Source organism: Talpa europaea (assembly GCF_964194135.1).
Source record: "Talpa europaea genome assembly, chromosome: 7".
In the NCBI taxonomy this organism is placed as follows: Eukaryota; Metazoa; Chordata; class Mammalia; order Eulipotyphla; family Talpidae; genus Talpa; species Talpa europaea.
Window position 1 is genome coordinate 85,537,624 of NC_140074.1, and position 18,923 is coordinate 85,556,546.

The 18,923-nt window shown below is 51.1% G+C and overlaps 1 protein-coding gene across 5 annotated transcripts in view; it reads left to right on the forward strand.

Annotated features, from left to right (window-relative positions):
- ABR (ABR activator of RhoGEF and GTPase) overlaps positions 1–18,923 on the forward strand; it is a gene marked incomplete at both ends in the record, with an annotated part of 132,654 nt that overhangs the window by 107,001 nt on the left and 6,730 nt on the right. The window contains one exon of one of the 5 annotated variants that reach the window (XM_084237190.1): positions 4,869–5,030. The exons of the other annotated variants lie outside the window; for them this stretch is intronic. Within the exon in view, the coding sequence (XP_084093316.1) occupies positions 4,869–5,030 (162 nt within the window). Of the gene's footprint in view, positions 1–4,868; positions 5,031–18,923 lie in introns of those variants that run through there. 5 annotated transcript variants of the gene reach the window in all.

The window sequence follows — 18,923 nt, forward strand, 5'->3', positions numbered from 1 at the left end:
TCTGATCTGCTGGCTTTCTCGCGGCCTGGACTCCTGTGCCCATCTGAGCAGGAACCTACAGGCTTCTTTTCTGCAGCCCTGGCAGCCTCACTACTTGCTCATGACTACCGCCTTGCCCCCTAGCTTTGCTCCTTTGGGATCTGCTCCATACTGCTCTCCTGTGGGGCTGAGAAGGGGCATTTTTTGCAGACTCTGACCCCATCCCTCAGAATCTCCTCAGCACCACCCCAGGCTCCCATGAGGCTCCCAGCCCCAGTGCCCAGGACTCTCTAGGTAATCAGATGGCCTCTTCTCTCACTCCTTGATTCCAGGCTGTCCTCAATGGGCTACTTACGGCTTTGGTCTAGCTGGCTGCTCAGAAACTCCCTTTTCTGCCTTAGAGTCATTAGACTAGAAGACAGGGAATTGGGGTTCTTGTCTGGGATGAAAGTCATTCCAGTGGGAGAAGGGAGGTCACTTCAGACAAGTGGTAGCATCATCCCAAGGTTCTGAGAAAGAACCTTCTTCACAGAACCTTGTTCACAGGCTGGAGGAATTGCCTGGAAGCTGCCCCACCCCCAGTTGTCACCAAAGCAGCACCAATGGCGATCCCTGCCTCTCCCTCCCACACAACTCAGGCTGCATCTATTCCCTGTTGACCTTTTTCATCTTCAGTGATGCCACTACTGATTACTTTAACCTGATTTTGCCTCAATCACAATTGTGTTTAATGGCTGATCCCAGCCACCTATATATATATATATATATATATATATATATATATATATATATATATATATACCCCTCCCTAAGTATAACTGGGGGTCCTACCTTGCATCTCCCTAGGGACAGCCCCTTATTCCCTGGCAGAGAGTCTGGGGAGGGTATGAGGGAGGATAGGACAGTTTACTAGGAATGTTTTTAATTCCAAAGTCAGCAACATCTGTTCCAGTGGGCCTCGCCGCCCAGGCTCTGTTTATCCAGCCAAGAGGCCCATGTACTTCCTCAGAGGCAGGTTCTGCCAGGTGTTGCTGGGTGAAAGGGATGGACAGGGTGGAAAGGAGTGCAGTCCTTCCTGGGTGACCAGGACAGCCTGAGGCTAGCCCATCTGCCAAAGATGAGGAAGGAACCAGAATTCAGACTGTTGCTTTTGAAGAATCTGGTGGGAATGTGTGTTGCACAGGCCCCCTCCCCTCCCCCATCCTGCAGCCTGCTCCTAGACCAGACCATTGATTCCAGGAAGGAGTGACTCAGGCTTGGGGAAAAGAAGGCAAATCTGTGCTGTCCCCAGAGAGAGCCCCCAGCCCACAGGGAAGAAGAGAAAGATGAGCATCTCAAGGGAAGAGCCTCCCAACTGGGCTGCCCATCTGCTAAGGCGCTTATGTCACCATGGAGACTAGTTGGCAGCCTTTCATCCAATCAGAGCTTGCTTTACCCAGACAGGTGTTGAACCTGGAGTTCCTAAGGCAGACAAGCTTAGGGCTTTGGGAACAGGATCTACACTGCCCTCCCCCTCCCACACACCCGTGGGCGGGCAGATTGGGGGGAAGTGCACGCTGTGCACAGCATTCCCCCAAACTGCACCCTGTGGCATGTGACCTATTTAGAGGGACAAGAACCTTAGAAAGCCAGTGAGGGGTCAGTTCTGAAGTTAGCCAGCCAGTGGTGCCAAGCACTGACCATGTGTGGTAAGCAATTATAATAGGCACCTTACTGGCCAGTTACACAACCAGCAGTTACACTTTAGCTGAGGGATGCAGACAAAAGCCAGGGTGATGACTTTTTTCCACAGTTATTAGGGCCCTTTGCCAACCCCTCCTCCAGGAAGCCTTCCCTGCTTGCCTTTGACCAGATATGGTCTCTTCTTTCTCTTGGCTTTTTTTTTTTTTTTCCTCTTTTTTTTCTCTTGGCTTTTATGGTACTTTCTCTGTGCTATTCTTGGGATGTAAGACTAGGTTTCTTTTCTTCTTTTTTAGTTTAGATTTTTTTTTAATTTTTTTTAAGATTTATTTATTTATTTATACAAGCACTGGGTAGAGTCAGAAGCGCGGGAGGGTGAGAGAATTCACCAGAGCCAGAGCGGAGAGCAGAACAGGCAGAATGACGAAATACACTGCTGAGGGGAGCAGCGGGCGGCAGGAGAGGTCTGTGCGCCATGTGGGACCCTCGCAGGTGGCCAGGGATTGAACTGGCGCTGCAGAGGCTGCAGGCAGCTTCGCAACCCAGCGCTCAACTGCTGTGCCACCAGGGAGACCCTATTTTAGATTTTAAAAGCTTTTATTTGAATAATACATAATAGATTCACAAAAAAATGGGGAAAAATTTATTGGGAAACGATTAGGTTTCTTGAGGACAAAGACAATGCTCTGTCCACCTGGCTATGCTATGTGGTAGGTGCACCATTAATGTGTGAGATACCAGAGCTAAATCTGCTTCTAGGGTTCAGCGTTGTTGTCAAGCCCAGGCTTTTGATTCATCTCTAATTCCTTAGCCCTGCCCCAGGGTTATGCAGATAGCCAGGCCCTCCCTCCATCAGCACCTTTTGAATCAAATGAATGGGATAAAAAAGAGGACTGCAGGAATGAGCAAAAAGCCTTCCTGGAGAAATGGGTTTTGTGGCAGTGCGGCAAGAAAGCTGCCTGACCCTTCATAGGACTGAGAAAGACTCTCTTCAGAGGTGACACCCAGCCTCCTTGGGAGAGTAAGATGAGGGATAGAGTGAGAAAAGTGGCTCAGGCCTCTGCTGGGCAAGGAGGTATGTCTCTACCCCTCCCCATGGGGTGCTGGATGCTGTGTGGACCCTTCTAGCTACAGTGACTTGGGCAACTTTGGCTGAGGAGTGAGGAGGCTCTGTGCAGCCCTGGCAGCCCAGCCCTGTCTGCACATGCAGAGGGGAGTGTAAAGTGTGGGGCCCTGGAATTGAGGGGCTAGCCTGGCCATCCTGTAGACAGCCAGGAGTGCCCAGGACCCCACCTTCACCAACCAGGTAGAGGCAGTGCAGGGCCAGAGCCTCCATTGGGAATAGCAGAGAGGTGCGGTCAGCCAGCCCTCTCTCTCTGTTGATGGACCAGCACAACCCTGGGCAAGTTGTTCAACTTCTCGATTGTCTCATTTTCCTCAAGTGGAAAATGGGGGTGCTAGTACTTACTTCATAAGGTTGGGGGAACATGTGGAGGATTGGTGTGGTGCCTGTCACATAGTAAAACCTCAGTAAAGAGCACCTCTTGGCTATCTCTGCAATAAAATCGTCCCTTTCTCAAAAAACCACTGGGGGCTCTGATTTAAACCCCACTACCTATATGCTGGTTGAGTCCCAGCAAGCCCATTCAGGCACCAGGGGTTGCTTCTGTATCTTGACCCACCTGCTCTGGGCTAAACCTAGAAATATCCAGACCCAGATCTTTTTCCTGAATTCAAAGACCAACAACTTTAGCAAGGTCCAGAGGCTGTGAGCACTGGATGAGACCTGTCACTGCCCAGCTGCATGACCTCAGATGAGGACTCCCCGACCCCCGGCTCCAGTTCTCACCATTCTAAAACAGGGACAGTAACACCACCATCACAAAAATTGTGAGGCTTCAGTGCAATGGGATATTTAAAAACCCCTTGTGTGGGAACTGGTTCATGGTTGGCGTTATGAAAATAATTTGTTTCCTTGCCTGTCTTGTGCCTGGGTAGGTGTGATGTCCTGGACACCTCTGGGCTTTGTCATCCAGACCTTTCTCTTTCCTCCAAGTGCCATACCCTAATTTGTACTTTACTTTGCAAATTGATTAACTTCTTACTCTGGTTACAACTTTTATTTAAAAAATTCTTTCTTCTCTATTGTCCTGTTGCTTGTGGGCATCCTCTGCTCCTGAAGCATAAACCTTTTTTGGGTCTTCTGGTGAGGTATGTGGGGCTGGCACCTCTTAGTGGACCCCTATGGCCAGTGTCATCCTTGGCTTTAGCTCATGTTGCAGATTCCTCTGGGGCCTGCTGAAGCCACTAGAGAGGCCCCACTAGGGATCTTCACTCTTTACATTCCCACAAGAGGAGGCTTGCAAGTGCCAGTCCACATGTGTCTGGCCCTGTCACCAAGTTGGCTGGGAGAGAGGTGCCTTGGGGCAGGAGTTGGGGGTAGGGAAGTAGGACTCCAGGACAGCAGCAGTCCTTTGCCAGGACCTCCCGCAGCTGTTGATGGTGGGATTCCAGCTCCTGTCCCTGAGCCCGGACTCAGGCAGACCCCCATTTGGTTTCCCCCAAGCCTCCCTCAGATATCCCAGGCCACCATGGAGAAGCCCAGTGGTGAAAGGGTTAACTAGAAATCTAGAGGGGAAAGGACTGGATTGTATTTAGCTGTGTGTCAAACTTTATTTAGTAGGGGCTAGAGGGAGGGCCTACTGGGCGGCTAAGGAGGAGCCCCTGCCTGCCAAGAGTTAAAACCCGGAGGTTGGGTTTTTTTGGAGGGGGTAGCCTCCAGCACCTCCTTTTGAGTCACTTCCTCCGGTGGGGGCAGAGGGGGGTAGGCCCCCTGTGCGCTGCTGCCTTGGGCTGGCTGTGTCGCAGGCACTCGGCTGTCTGTCCGGCCAGCTAACAGCCGGCTGGAGGAGAGGGCCATAGCCGCAGGAGGTGCAGGAGGTGCCGGGCTGGGGCGCCCCTCCTCTGGGCGGGCGGCAGTCTCGGGGGAGGGAGGGCTGCAGAGGGGAGGAGAAAGCAGAGCTTCGCACTATGCGCTTCCCTGTCTGGCTCCAGTAACAGCCAGGCCGACTCCAGGCTGGGCGCTCGTCAACGCCGCCTCTCTGGCCACTGGCTCCAGCTGAGTCCCTCCACCAGTGCTGCCGGTGCCCCTCGCGCATCCCGGAGCTGGCCCCAAAGGGTCACTGTCGGGGCAAGGCGCTGCCATCGGCATGACTGACGTCCTGCCCCAGCCCGACTGCAGCCTGAAAGCAGTGTGTGAGCCCCTGGAGCGCTGCTGCCTGGATCGGCTGGAGGACCCGGGGAGTAAGCGGCCCCCCAACACAGGAGCCCGGCTCTGGGGCCGGGTGCGCAGCAAGCTGCTCCGCCAAAAGGTGCTGCGGCTGGGGAGGGTGTTGGAGGGTGGGACAACGCGAATGGGCTGGAGGGGGAGCTGAGGACTGAGGATGGGCTGGGGGCTGTTGGGACCACTCTGCTCCCACCCTCTATCTCTGGAACTCTGTTACAAGCTCCTGCCTGGGGAGTCCTAAAACAGGCTGGGGTCTGAGTGTGTGTCTGCTGGAAGTGGCCTTAATTTGATGCTTAATGCTGGTTGCTACCCACCCCCCAGGCTGCTTTCTTGCATCTGTCCCTGTCTCAGGAAAGGCGGGTGGGGGGTATAGCCTGTGGGAGAGGATTCTGCCTGGCTGCTTTCTGACTGTACTGGCAGGAATAAGAACAGATCAAGCAAGGAGGTCCTAGGTCTCAGTGCCCCCCCCCCCATAGTGCCCAGCCCAAACCCCAGACGCCTACATCTAGTGGGCTTTGCTGGCTGTCCCTTTGCTGAGGGCCACTGGCAGAGGCACCTAACACCCCCCAGCCATCTGAGGTTTCTTTGTGCAGGGCTGTGGCATCATTCTCTACTAGAGAGAAAGGGGAGGGCTGTAGCAAGGTAGTGGAGCTGCTGAGTCTGGGGGCCATAGGCCACCTCTTCAAGGACCACCCAGATGACTGCAGGCTCAGTGCCAATGAGGCAGCAGACAACTCATTCAGTGTGCCAGGGGCTTCCTGACCCAGCAGGCAGCCCAGACCAAGCTGTGCCAGGGCAAACTGCCCGTCCTGCTTGTAGCCCCTGACCTGAGTGGGGATTAAAATCTGAGATAGAAAGTGACTGTCCTGCAGCTGGGCAGGCGGCCTCAAGGCTGGCTTTGGGCCCTGGCATCCGGCATCCAAGGAAGAGCCAGACCCAGTGCCTAGCACACAGTAAGCGTTTGATAACTAGAGATGAAATTAATCTCCTAAGCACGATGTCACAGGGTGCCTGTCCTGGCCGGCAATCCAAGGTAACAATAAGGGAAGCTTTGGCCAGTCTGTGTGGTTGACAGGGATTTTCAGGCCCTCCTGTAGTTCAGAGGGGGCCATTTGTGCAAGTACTCAGTGCCAGCAAACGTAAGGATTCCTGGCACCTGACATGAGGAAGTGATCCTGGATCCTTGTCTAGTTTCATCCCCTGCCATTGAGACATACTCGACCTCCCAGGGTGACATCAGTCCTAGAAAGTGCTGGGCAGGGCAGCAACTTGAGCTGTCCTGCAGTGGCCCCTGTGTCACCTTCAGCCTCTCTGGGGACCAGGCCAGCAGAGCCTTGCTGGCCTCAGCTGCTACTAGAGCCCCTCTGTGCTGAGGCAGCTATCTGTACCCAGCAGTAGGGAGCCATTCCCCCCCCACCCCACCCCCACCCCCTACTCCCTTTCCCCAGCCCCTGCTGAGTTCAGCAGACACCAACCCAAAGCTCATCCTCTGTTCCCAAACCTCAAGGTTGGCAAGAAACTGACCCTGCGGGTTCCTGGCCTAGTTCCAGCCAGATAGAGCACTCTGATTTACCTGCCCATTTGGGGAGGTGCCTGGCAGGGAGGAGGCAATTTTAAACCCTGAAGTCCCAGACTTTCAGGGGTTTTTTTGTTTTGTTTTGTTTTGTTTTGTTTTGTTTTCTGTATATGTGTGACTGGGAAAACAAAGTAACCACCTTCATAATCCTTCAGCCAGTTTTGCCTCTGGTAGTTCTGTGTCTGGTGGTGCTTTCAGGGCAAGGATGGCAGGAGGCACTGGGCTGATGGGTGTCAGCAGAACTGCAGGGTGGCTCTGGCGCTAGGATGCTTTATGAACAGATCAAGCGAGGAGGTCCTAGGTCAGTGACTCCTGCTGTGTGACAGAGTATGTTGGTGCCCCAGATACAAGAGTCTGCACATGGGTGATAGAGGGACTTCCGTTCACCTTGCTGTGCCTGCCTTGCTATGCCCAGGCTTGGGGGGCGGGGGGCAGGGGGCGGGGGGCGAGCAGGAGGGCCTTTGGAGCCAGGCCCACTGTCTGCTTCTCTTCTGTCCCTAGCTGCATTAACCTACTTTTTTTCAGTGCAGCCGGCCACTGCCAGGATCAGGCAGCAGCTTAGGTGCTTAGCTAGAATGGGGCAAGGGTGTCAGGTACCATCCAGCCTGGCAGGAAGGGTTGCCTCATTAGCGCCTCATTTCTTAGACTGGGACCAGCCACCTGTGGCCCTCCTGCTCCATCTAACTAATGTTCCTCACAGGCTGGAGGGGAGTGCATGAACCTCCATGTAGGGACCCCCGGTGATGGAACTAAAGAATCTGTTCAGATGGAAAAATCCCCTGGGTGGCTTTTGGTCTCAAGAATTTCCAGTTGCTGGAAGAGAGGATTCAGAGACCTCTCATGGGCTGTTTTTTGGGGTCCCAGGGCCTAAGAGGGCTTGGGGTTGTTTTGTCCCTAAGGAGAGATCTAGGGCTGAAGCCGTGTTTCCACCTCTCACTTGGCAGTTGCTTTGTTGTGCAAGCATTTAGCAGGGAAGACACGTGGTGCCGGGTTTGTGGGTTCTGCCAGTGCTCTCAAAATTTAGCTTTGCATTTCTGCTTTCTTTTTTCTTTCTTTTTTTTTTCCAATTACATGCAAGGAGACCAGGCTCGGTGCCTTCCCTTCCTTCCTTCCTTCCTTCCTGCCTTCCTTCCTGCCTTCCTTCCTGCCTGCCTGCCTGCCTGCCTGCCTGCCTGCCTGCCTGCCGGCCTGCCAGATTCTAGATCCTTGGGTTGCACTTTGAAGACAGAGGGCTAAAGGAGGCATTCCATCTCCCAACCCTTGAAGTGTTCAAAACTCTCAGTGAGGTCAATTTAGAGGAGCCATGGAGAGGCTAGGAGTGACCCAGTGAAATGAGAAGCATTTGTCTAAGGGAAGAAATCTAGACCTCTAATGTCTCTCTGTAACAGCAGACACCCTGACCCAGACCAGGCCAGATGCTGGCCTCAGGTGGGGACTCTGACTGAGCTGGCAGGATCCAGGGGAATGGGGGAGAGGTGGACAGTTCTTCATGATCTGCTTCAAAGGTCTGAGAATACCCTACCTCCAAAGAGCTTCTCTCAAGAAACTGTAGGCCAGCAGGGTGAATGAGGTGTTTGCTGCTGAGCCCCAGAGTGAATCGCCTATTCTGTGAGGGGCGTTTGTTCCCTTCCACCTTCAGAGGGGTACCCAAGGAAGAATGCTTATCTAGAAAATCTTAAGACTGAAAAGGGTCCCTTTCTTTGCCCTCTTGGTTGCCAGCTCTAGTGCCCAGCCCCTCCCAGCGTTCATCCTTTAACTCAACAGTCCTTTGTAATCAGTAGCATGGTGTGCAGGCCATGTGCCTGTGGCGCACTCAGCCATTCACTGGCTGTTCTAGGCATTGAGGGGCAAAGGGTGTTGAGGTATAGGACAGAGCAATGTCTTGGGCTCAGTTGTTTTGTTTTATAATCTGACTCTGGGCATCAAGAAAGATCTTGAAAGCTTATGCAAGAGGCATCTATCCTGCCCTGGCAATGCCCTGCCCTACCCTACCCTGCCTTCCTCCACCGAATTTCCTGTGGGGGAGGGACCTACATCCACTTCTTCACCATTCACACACTCACCCAAACCCCTATAGTGACCTCTCAGCTGTAGAAAAGGGACAGTAGCACCCCCCCCCTTCCCATGGTCAGAGACCCCTAGTGCCAGCCTACTTCCTCCTGGAACTCTCTCTACATGGGGCAGGATTGTAAACAGGCAGGCAGGCTAAGGGGTTAAAAGGGAATGTGGAGACTTCCCTGCCCTCCTGGAGCCATAATGCTCCTTATAGCACTTGCTCACCCCCTAGAGGGAGAAGACCTGGGGCCACATGGGTGGCGTGGTCTCCTGATCTCCTCGTGTTCCCACTTCCCCACCAAGCTGGCTCCCGAGAAGCTTCTTTGATTTCACAGAACAGGAGTCCTCAACTCTGAGGATCTGATGAAGGTTTTGAAGCCCCCACCCAGAGAGGCTACCCATAATGCACAAATTTTATGCTGTGACAAGGAGGGTCCTAGACACCTAGGTAGGAACTCTTGCTCTGGGTGAACTTGTCAGGGTGCTATTCCTTGGCACTGGGTTAGTTCAAAGGGGCACTGGCCCTGTCTACACCTCTGCAGTCCCACAGGTGTCCTGGCCAGTCAACCATGAGCCTGCCCTGGTTTTCAGATGGCATGGGACCAGTCAGGGCTGAGCCTGCCAATCTAGGTAGTTCCCAAAAGGCCAAAACTGCCTGAGCCCAGTGTTGCAGCAGTAGCCAGAGGCTGTGAGGCCCTGGGAAGGCACACATTTTGGAAGTATCCCAGAAATTTCTCAGGTGCTGGTTTGGAGGAGTTGGCACTCATGGGTCAGAGAGCACTAGTCTGGAAAGGTCCAGTCCTGTGTCCACACTGTTAGCTGGTTTGCAGGCTTCCTTTCTTCTATCAGATCATGCTGGGAGCAGGAAGGTGTTCGTGTTCTGACAGCCCCCTGCCACCATAAGGAACACACAGCCCCTGTGCCTAGAGCCTGCCTGTCTAATCCTGGGAGAAACCCAGTCGGGCCAGGGTCCCCATTGAGCCTTAGCCTTTGACTAAGGAGGCCCCATTGTCTTTGGTCCTCTATTATGAACCCAAGGGAGGACAGGATGGGGAGCTACCCTTAGGATTCTTCTGCAGAAAGGCTGGGAAGCCCTTGGTAACCCCACAGTGATTTCCTAATTCTGCTTTGACTTGAAGAGAGTGGAAGTTACTTCTGAACTAGAAAGTAGAACCATCTCTATTCTGGTAGTGACCCCAGCCAGGGGCACAGCCAGATGGGCACAGCCAGAGCAGTGAGAGTCACAGTTCCCCTTTCCCATCAGATGCCTGAACGCTTCCTCCTTAGAGCACCCTTACCACTCAGGCTCATGTGCATGGGATACCAGAGAAGTTAGGGCACCAGGCTGGCCAGAGTGAAGAGGCCTCATCCTTCTAGTCTTGAATCTGTTTTAACTTGCTGTGTGACCTTGGGAAATCTCTTCATCTCTCTGTTTCTCTGGCATCAGTGTAATGAAGGAACTGAACAGGATGATCTAGATCCAGATCATGTGATGATTTTGGCCATGTCTCAAGATTCCTATTCCTAAGCTTTAAGCCCTCAACACCCTGGGAAAGTATGGATGGGAGAGGTCACTGGGTTGCCCCTGGGCCAAGGCCAGCCATTCACTGAATACAGGAGAAGAGAGGCAAGCAAGAATGTGGGCCTTCTTCACCCTTGTCCTAAGGGGCCCCAATGGAAAGGCCTTGCTTTCTCCATCCCCTACATCCCAGTTTGTTCATTTGGCCCCTGAATGTTGGTGGGGTACCTTCCCTGAGGTAGGCCAGAGGTGGCTCAGGCAGAGAGGGCTTGCTCTCATGGAGCGTTCTGTCTCTAGGAGTCAGGCAATACATAAGATCACTTCAGGTTGGACAAGTGCTGTGAAGAAAATAAAACTGGGTGATAAACCAAAAAGTAATAGAGAGGAAGGGACATTTCTTGAAGGGATAATTTTGAACTCAGAGGGAGGAGAGCCAAGGAACCAGCTGGGTGAAACTGGGGTGCATTCAGAAGTGGACGCGCCCCGTGGAAAGTAGAGATGACGTGGGACAGAGAGGGCAGCCTTCAGACCCTGTCTGGCCGTGCAGACCACAACACAGAGCTCGGCTTTAAATCTAAGTGCAGCAGGAAGCCACTGGGCATTTAAGCCCAGTGTTAGTGACACTGACACATTTTGAGCATGATGTGAGTTAGGTAATGACCTGCCGGGTACTCCTGTTGTCCACTTGGTTTTACATATGAGGAGACTGAGGCTTAGGGACACACAGCAGTCACTTGTGGAGTCAGCACTCAAGCTCAGGCAGCCAGACCCAGAGCAGGCTCTTAGCCATTGCACCACCCTACCAAGGAGGAGGCCAGAGCCCACTAGGGGCCTGTGGCTGTTTCTCAGGTGTCCAGTGGGGGGTGATCATGTAGAATTGGGATCAGGGCTGTTTGCCCAGGATGGGGTGTTTCTGGATGGGGGCATTCCTCCCAGTAGCCTTGATGTGTGGTGGCCCTCAGCCTAGCATGTTGTGCATAGAAATGGGCACACCAGTTACTCCCCCCCCATTTATTTATTTATTTATTTGTTTGCTTGCAGGAAATTTTTATTTATTTATTTATTTTAATAAATTTTATTTTTATATTCCCCATACAATTGCAACCCCCTTATTTTGACCCCAGTCCCTCCCCTCCCCACCCCCCACTCCCCATAGAATGTCTCTGGTTCATAGTTTTTTGTTGATTTTGATTTTCACTTTCTTATAGTTATTCATTTTCCTGGTCCCTTATTTAAGTTTTCTAGATTCCTGCTATGAGTGAGACCATCCGGTATTTTTCTTTTTCTTTCTGGCTTATTTCGCTGAGCATGATCCCTTTTAGCTCCATCCATGTTGCTGCAAATTGCATGTGTTTATCTTTTTTGATTGCTGAGTAATATTCCATGGTGTATATGTATCACATCTTCTTGATCCAGTCATCTATTTTTGGGCATTTGGGTTGTTTCCAAAGCTTAGCTATTGTAAACAGTGCTGCTATAAACAGGGGTGCAGGTGTTCTTTGGAATTGATGTTTCTGTGTCCTTTGGGTAAATACCTAGGAGTGGAATTGCTGGATCATATGGACGCTTTATGTTTAGTAGGTCCAGAAATCTCCACACAGCTCTCCATAGTGGCTGGACCAGTTTGCACTCCCACCAGTAGTGCAGGAGAGTTCCTTTTTTTGCACACCCTCGCCAACATTTGTTGTTGCTAGTTTTTTTAATATGTGCCATTCTCACTGGTATAAGATGGTATCTCATGGTAGTTTTGATTTGCATTTCCCTGATGACAAGTGATGTTGAACATTTTTTCATATGCCTGTTGGCCATTTGCATTTCCTCTGCAGAGAAGTTTCTTTTTAGCTCTTCTGCCCATTTTTTGACTGGATTATTTTCTTTGTTTGTGTTGAGTCTCATCAGCTCTTTGCAGATTTTTGTGATCAGTCCTTTATCATTAGTGTTGTGTGCAAAAATGTTCTCCCAGTCGGTGGGGTTTCTCTTTGTTTTGGTTATTGTCTCTTTTGCTGTGCAGAAGCTCTTTAATTTGATGTAGTCCCAGCTGTTGATCTTTGCCTTCACTATCACTGCTTTGGGTGATGTGTCTGTAAAGATGTCTTTGATGTGCAAATCACGTAGCGTTTCGCCTATATTTCCTTCTATGTATTTTATGGTTTCAGGTTTTATGTCTAGTTCCTTAATCCATTTTGAGTTGATTTTTGTGTATGGTGTGAGGTAGTGGTCAAGCTTCATTCTTTTGCATGTAGCAACCCAGTTTTCCCAGCACCATTTATTGAACAAACTTTCTTTGCTCCAATGCATAGTCTTTGCTCCTTTGTCAAAGATTAGTTGACCATAAATCTGTGGGTTTATTTCTGGATTTTCTATTCGATTCCATTGGTCTGCACACCAGTTAGTTTTGATGCTGTCTAGTGAACGTGAGACCTGTGGCATGGGGAGCCCAGGGAAGACTCCCTCGAGAGGTCTCAAGCAGGTAGCCTCTCACCTAGGACTTTGACCTCTAAGGTGACCCCTTCCCTTTGGGAATGGAGCAGCTGAGGAGTGCCTGTGTTGCTTTGCCCTGACCAGTTCCTTTTCCCCAACCTACCCCTATCCTTATGCCCATGGTGCCCTAACATGGCCCTCAGTGGGAGTCAGCTTCCCAGCCTGGTTTGAGTTCTGGCCCTGGATGAGGTCTCCAAACTGTCTGGACCGGGGAAGGCAGTGGTAGGTGGCCAACTCTGAAGAAGACAGAGCTCCAGGACTCTGGGAGAGTCTGGTCCAGCATCGGGGCCAAAACAGCCCAGTGTGAGCTCTATCTGCCTCTTGGGGCAGCTGTGCCCAGCTCCAAGTGTGCCAGGCACACAGCAGGCTGAGCCACTGCTGGAATGTGGAGCGCCGGGGTAGGCAGGTCATAGTGGGTGCTGCAAGACTAACCTGGCTTCAATAAAAGCCTCATTCAGAGCTCCTAAACCCTTTCCATATGTGGACCTTGGGGAACTTCAAAGTTCTGGGGAGGGGTCGGGGAGGAGAGCTGAGGCGCAGTGGCCTCATCCTGGTGCCTTGCAATACAGAGTCAGCATAAACCTGCTGTGTGGCCTGGGAGGGGGTGCCTGACCCTCCAGGGTGAGGGCTGGAAGGCACAGTTTTCTTCGTCTTATGGTGGAGGCCCTGGGCTCTGGGAAAAGGGTGAGTGTGCTGAGCCTGACCCCAGTCACTGTTGACCCTGCTGCTGAGCTGGAAGCGCAGATGTAGGCCCTGGCATGCAGGCCCCGCCCACTCCACCCTGCCTCTCTGAGTTTCTCTCAAAACAGCCACGTTGACGGAATCCTCCAGTACCCTCCCTGAGAGGGAGGCAAGGCTGGCTCCTGAAAGCTCCCTGCCTCTTACGCCTGTGGTCTGTCCCAATGACAGGCTGGCTTTGGTATTCCATGGGGACCCAACCCAGAGTGAGTGGCTGCTCTTGGGGGAGGGCAGGGAGGGCCAGACCAGGACCGCCACTGTGGCCACTAGCCTGGGAGCCAGGAGGTGTACTCACTGTCAGATAACACAACTGGCTCAGGGCCTGGTCTCCACAGCCAGCACTCGGCCCCTGGCAGGCCTCCCTGTAAACATGACTGGACATCACCTTCTGTTCAGCACCCTGTTCACCTCTTTGGGTGACACCTTCACTGGATTGATCTTCAGTTCACTGTCCTTATTTGTAAGAATCACCTATTATTTAAAACAACTAAACAGGGCCTCCCTGATGGCTCAGGGGGTTAAACTCTCAGCACCATCAAGCTATCGCCGGCCACTGTGGTATGAGTTCAATCCCTGGCCAGGGAGCTAACCCACATGGCGCTGCAGACCTCTCGTCTCACCCACTGCTCCCCTCAGCAGTGTATTTCAGTCAGTACACCTGGTCTGCTCCCCACTCTGTCTTTGGTGAATCCTCTCGTCCCCCACACCTCTGGCCTATACTTCAGTTCTCTTATGCATAAATAAATAAAAATAAATCTTTTAAAATAAAATAAAACAACTCTGGACTTAATGGAAAATGCACCCCACCATCCAGGACAGGCCTAGGATGCCAAGGGCTGAGTAGTGCTGGAGCACAAGAAATAGCTGCAAGCCACCAACCCTCAGGGGGACCAGAGGTCGGGGGACCCATGCCAGTAACTGGTCCTATGAAATGAGATGGGGGGGTTCAGTGCCCAGGGGCTGTACAGACAGAGGTGGAGGCCTGGTAGCCCTTGGGGACCCTGGTGAGTGCTGTCCTCATGGGTGCGTATAGCCTGATGAGCTCCCCTGTGTTACATACCAAAGTAACACACAAACAGCCTGCGTCTGTGCCTCCCTTGTCCCTTGGACAACACCTGCAGGTTCTGACTGGTCTGCTTATGTGAGAATGCTGTGTTCACAGCAGAGAAACAGGATTTTATTGCAGGGGGTCTGGTGATTCTCTCCTGGACACCAGTCCCAAAGGTCAGCCCATCCCCCTTGGCAGAGATCTAAACCCAGCCATGATCTGACAAGTTAAATTCAACAGATTAAAAAGCTTCTCAAGCTTCTCAAGCTCAGCTTAAGTGCTGAGCCATTTCAGTGCCCGGTGTGGCCACACTTTAGAGCTTTGCCCAGGATGCTCTATGGTCCTTTCCTCTCTGCCACCTGAGGGAACCCCAGTGTGTGTGTATCACCCATGGGGTAAAGGGAGGAGCACTCTGGGGTCTCCCTCAGCCTGGCCCTTTGCAGCCTCATCTGTCTCCCTCAGGTGATCTGATGGCCCCCCAGCTGCCTACTCCCCAGGGTGGGTGGACAGCACCTATCTTCTGGAGGTTTAGGAGGGCGAGTGGTCAGGTGTTCCCATCCACTGCTGTCCCGGGCCAGCTCCTCCACCCCAGTACTAATTTAATCAGGAAATAGCAGAGTCCACATTTCCCAGGGGTTATAAATAGCCACAGAGATTTAGGCAGTATCATTTCTCTAGAAAATGTGCCATGTCCCTCTTCGCTCTGCACCCTCCCTTCTCTGTATTTAAATGATGTCCTGAAATAGATTTGGTTTCTGGAGGCTGCTGGCCTCCTAGGAGACAGAGCTTCATTGTCGGGGCATTGAGGCACTGGGCAGGCTTCCCCAACTGGGTGCCAGGGCCGCACCTGCAGAGGGAATCTGAAATATGGCAGTGGTAGGACTCAAAGTAAAGCATGATAGTGCCACTTTAACCAGCCCTGGCATGGACAGCCAGTACGTGTGAAATGGCAGCAAATGGTCCCAGAGGGACAGGGTCTTTATGCAACAAGAAGACAGAGGAAACTGAAGATTCCTGAGGCCTGAAGCTACCCAGGAAGACTTTCTGGAAGAGACAGAGCTAGAACTGTGCATTAGCAATAGTTGCTTTCCCTGTCACAGATGCTTCCAGGAAAATGTACGGTTGCTAATTGCTATTTGGCAGCTAGAACAGAAACAATGGGGAGGGAAGAAGAGAGGAGGAGTTGAGCTGCCTTTCTGAGTAGTGTGGTCACAGCAGCTGCTGTTTGTGGCCTAGGTGCAGACTCCAGACGAGGCCCTTCATACAATCTTTGCAGGTTTAGCAGAGCAGGTGAGTCAGGGAGCCTTGACTGTCTGTGAGCTCTCACTCCCAGAGGTGTGGCACTGGGAGAACTCCTCATTCTCTTTAAGTCTCAGTGCCCTCGTCTGTGAAGTGGGAACAGCTAGGAAGGCTTAAACCTTTATAGCAGCTGGTTATGATAATTAGTTGAAATGCTGTATGTAAAGGATTTGTCATTGTGCTAGGCTTATGGGAGATGCTCAGAATACATCAGTTGCTATTACTGTTTTCCATAATAACCCTCCAAATAGGTGTGGACACCCCCAGGAGGAAATTGAGGATCACAACTGAGTGATCCTCTCTATACCACTCTTTTTTTTTTTTAATATTTGTTTATTTATACAAGCACTGGGTACAGTCAGAAGCGCGGGAGGGTGAGAGAATTCACCAGAGCGGGGAGCAGAGCAGGCAGAAGGACCAAGGTACACTGCTGAGGGGAGCAGCGGGCGGCAGGAGAGGTCTGCGCGCCATGTGGGACCCTCCTCCGGTGGCCGGGGAGCAGCCGGGGATCAAACCAGCGCTGCAGAGGCCTCGGGCAGCTTCGCAACCCAGCGCTCAACCGCTGCGCCACTGGGGAGGCCCTCTATGCCACTCTTTCACACTGAGTGAAAGAGCCAACATTTGAACCCAGATCAGTCTCTCAGTTCTGGCACTTTCCCAACTCAGACTGTGTTCTGACGCCACTCCAGGACCTGAGCAGGACCATGGCACTGATATGAGACTTAAGCTGCTGCTTGGAGAGATCTGCATGAAAAAAAAGGGTGTTCACTACAGAATGTGTGCCTCAAGGGTAGGGTAGCATCTGCCTCAGTTAACAAAGACCAGCTGAGAGCTCCCTATTCTAGGTGGCCACTGCTGGAGGACAGGACTGGGGACAGATCTAGACCCTAAGTCCAAGGCCCAGCATTCTGGATGCCATCCAGGCTTGTACACCAGGCACAGGGAGGGTTTGGTATAAAAAGGAACTTAGCACCTCCCTGGTGGCACAAGGGGTTAAACACAGCACTATGAAGCTATCCGCAGCCTCTGCAGGTCAAGTTCAATCCCCGGCCTGCCAGGGAGCTACCCACATGGCGCAGCAGACCTCTCCTGTCTCACCCGCTGCTCCCCTCAGCAGTGTATTTCAGTCAATCTGCCTGTTCTGTTCCCCAGTCTGTCTCTGGTGAATCCTCTCATCCCCTGCACCTCTGGCCTGTACCCCAATTCTTGTATGTACAAACAAGTAAATCTTGAAAAATAAAATAAAAAGGAACTTAGAGGGGAGAGGAGTTTCAGGGGCTTCTTTTGAGACCTTTGGCCCCATGCCTTCTAGAATAGAGCAGCAGCCAGGCTAGAGAGCTGTTCACCCTTCCGTTGTATGTTTGAAGAAACACTGGCAGGGTATAGGGGTGCTTGGTTCTCTCTATGCCACTCTCTCTCGTGTTCTCAATTCCATCACACCTTTGGGCAGGAACTGACTGCTGAAGACTGAGCCTGGGCCAGAACTGGCCTAGTAGTCAGGACCCAAGCCCCCTCAGAGATGTAGGTGTCCCCTGTCCCCAGCTGGTATGTGGTGACAGAAGGTATGGGGGTGACTTAACCTTGAGCTGAGGGAAGCCTGCCCGGGGCTGACGCAGATCGTTTCCCTCTGTGAGGGTCCTCTGTCAGCAGCGGTGTTCAAACTGATACACCTGCCCCCAGAGGTGCAGAGCCTTTCTGAGGGGTAAGTGGGCAGGAGAGTTTTAAGGGAATCAATTTGCAGATCCTCAACTACCATAGATGCTATCGCCAAAAAGCAATCTTCTAAAAAGGGCTTTCACATCACCTCTCCCCTGCAGAGAAAAGGCCTGAAGGTCACTGGGGGGCCTGGCCTGGGGTACAGAGACCTCCTGGGTGATTGGCAGAGAGGCCCTGTGATGTGTTGTTGGTGTGGGTGTTGAAAAAGTGAAAGACTCTAATGGCCGTGTTACAAATCCTTTTACAAGTCAGGTGAAGTTTCTTTGTTTTTCACAAAACTGGTGGAAATTGTCAGCTGAGAGATCACTTAAAACAAATATTTACAATAGTTATATATGCAGTTTAAGGCAATTAGGAGGAAAGAGGTTAAACAATTATATAACATTGCCATAATAAAACTATTTTCATCTCCGTTTACTTATTCACATGAAAAAGCTGTTTCATCCTTTCCAACTTTAAAAGCAAAACAACAAAAGGATGCTGAACCTTGCTTCACCCTAGCAAAAAATAATATTCAGGTCTCAGCACTATCTCCACGATGGCCTGAGTTTGATCCCCGGCCAGGGAGGTGACTCACATGGCCCAGCAGACCTCTCCTGTCTTGCCCGCTGCTCCCCTCAGCAGTTTATTTCAGTCAGTCTGCCTGTTCTGTTCCCCACTCTGTCTCTGGTGAATCCTCTCACCCCCTGCATCTCTGGCCTGTACCCCAGCTCTTGTATGCATAAATAAATAAATAAATAAATAAATAAATAAATAAATAAATACATCTTTTTAAAAATAATACTACTACTCATATACATACTTGAACTAAAATGGAAAAAAAATGTACTACCTGTCTTGTTAAGAGATGCAATTGCACCAGAGTGGTACTTTGCTGCTGAGTATCTATTAAATACTGTAATGTGTTGGTTAGTTTTTTGATTGTGCACTGCTAGTCGTATTAATAACTAACCCAGAATATGCTTTGAATATTTGGAAACTGGGGTCTTGGGGAATTAATTTTTCGTTTTAGCTCATACAGATATTTTTGTTGAAGTGGGGTGCTGAATGAAATACAGTAGGAAAATACAAACAAGGACAAAATTCTTTGGGAGAAATAGAATAAAAACATAGGTTCAAGGAGTAAAAGGAAAACAATGCAGGGTTTCCACAGGGAAAGATGAGCCTGTTTGTGTTTTTAAATGGATGATGATGGTGGGTATCAAATCACTATGGTATTTGGACTTCACCGAATGCATTGAAAAGAATGATGTCACAGTTTTATTTTAAGATGTAAATATTTACATTATTCTGGAAATTATATTCCTTGCAAGTATTTACACTTGGCCTTGGAAATATTCAGATGTTGACTTAAAAATGTGCCAGGGAGTACAGAGTTTCTCAAAATTATTTTGTGGATACACAAGGAAAACCAGTTTGAAGACCACCAGTTAAGGAAACCGAGGCCTGTCTGCTCCCCGCCCATGTGAGGGGGGCCTCTGAGTCTCCCCTGCCATCCACTTTCCCTGGAACTCCAGCCCAAGCTTGGGGGTCCCTATATAGAGGA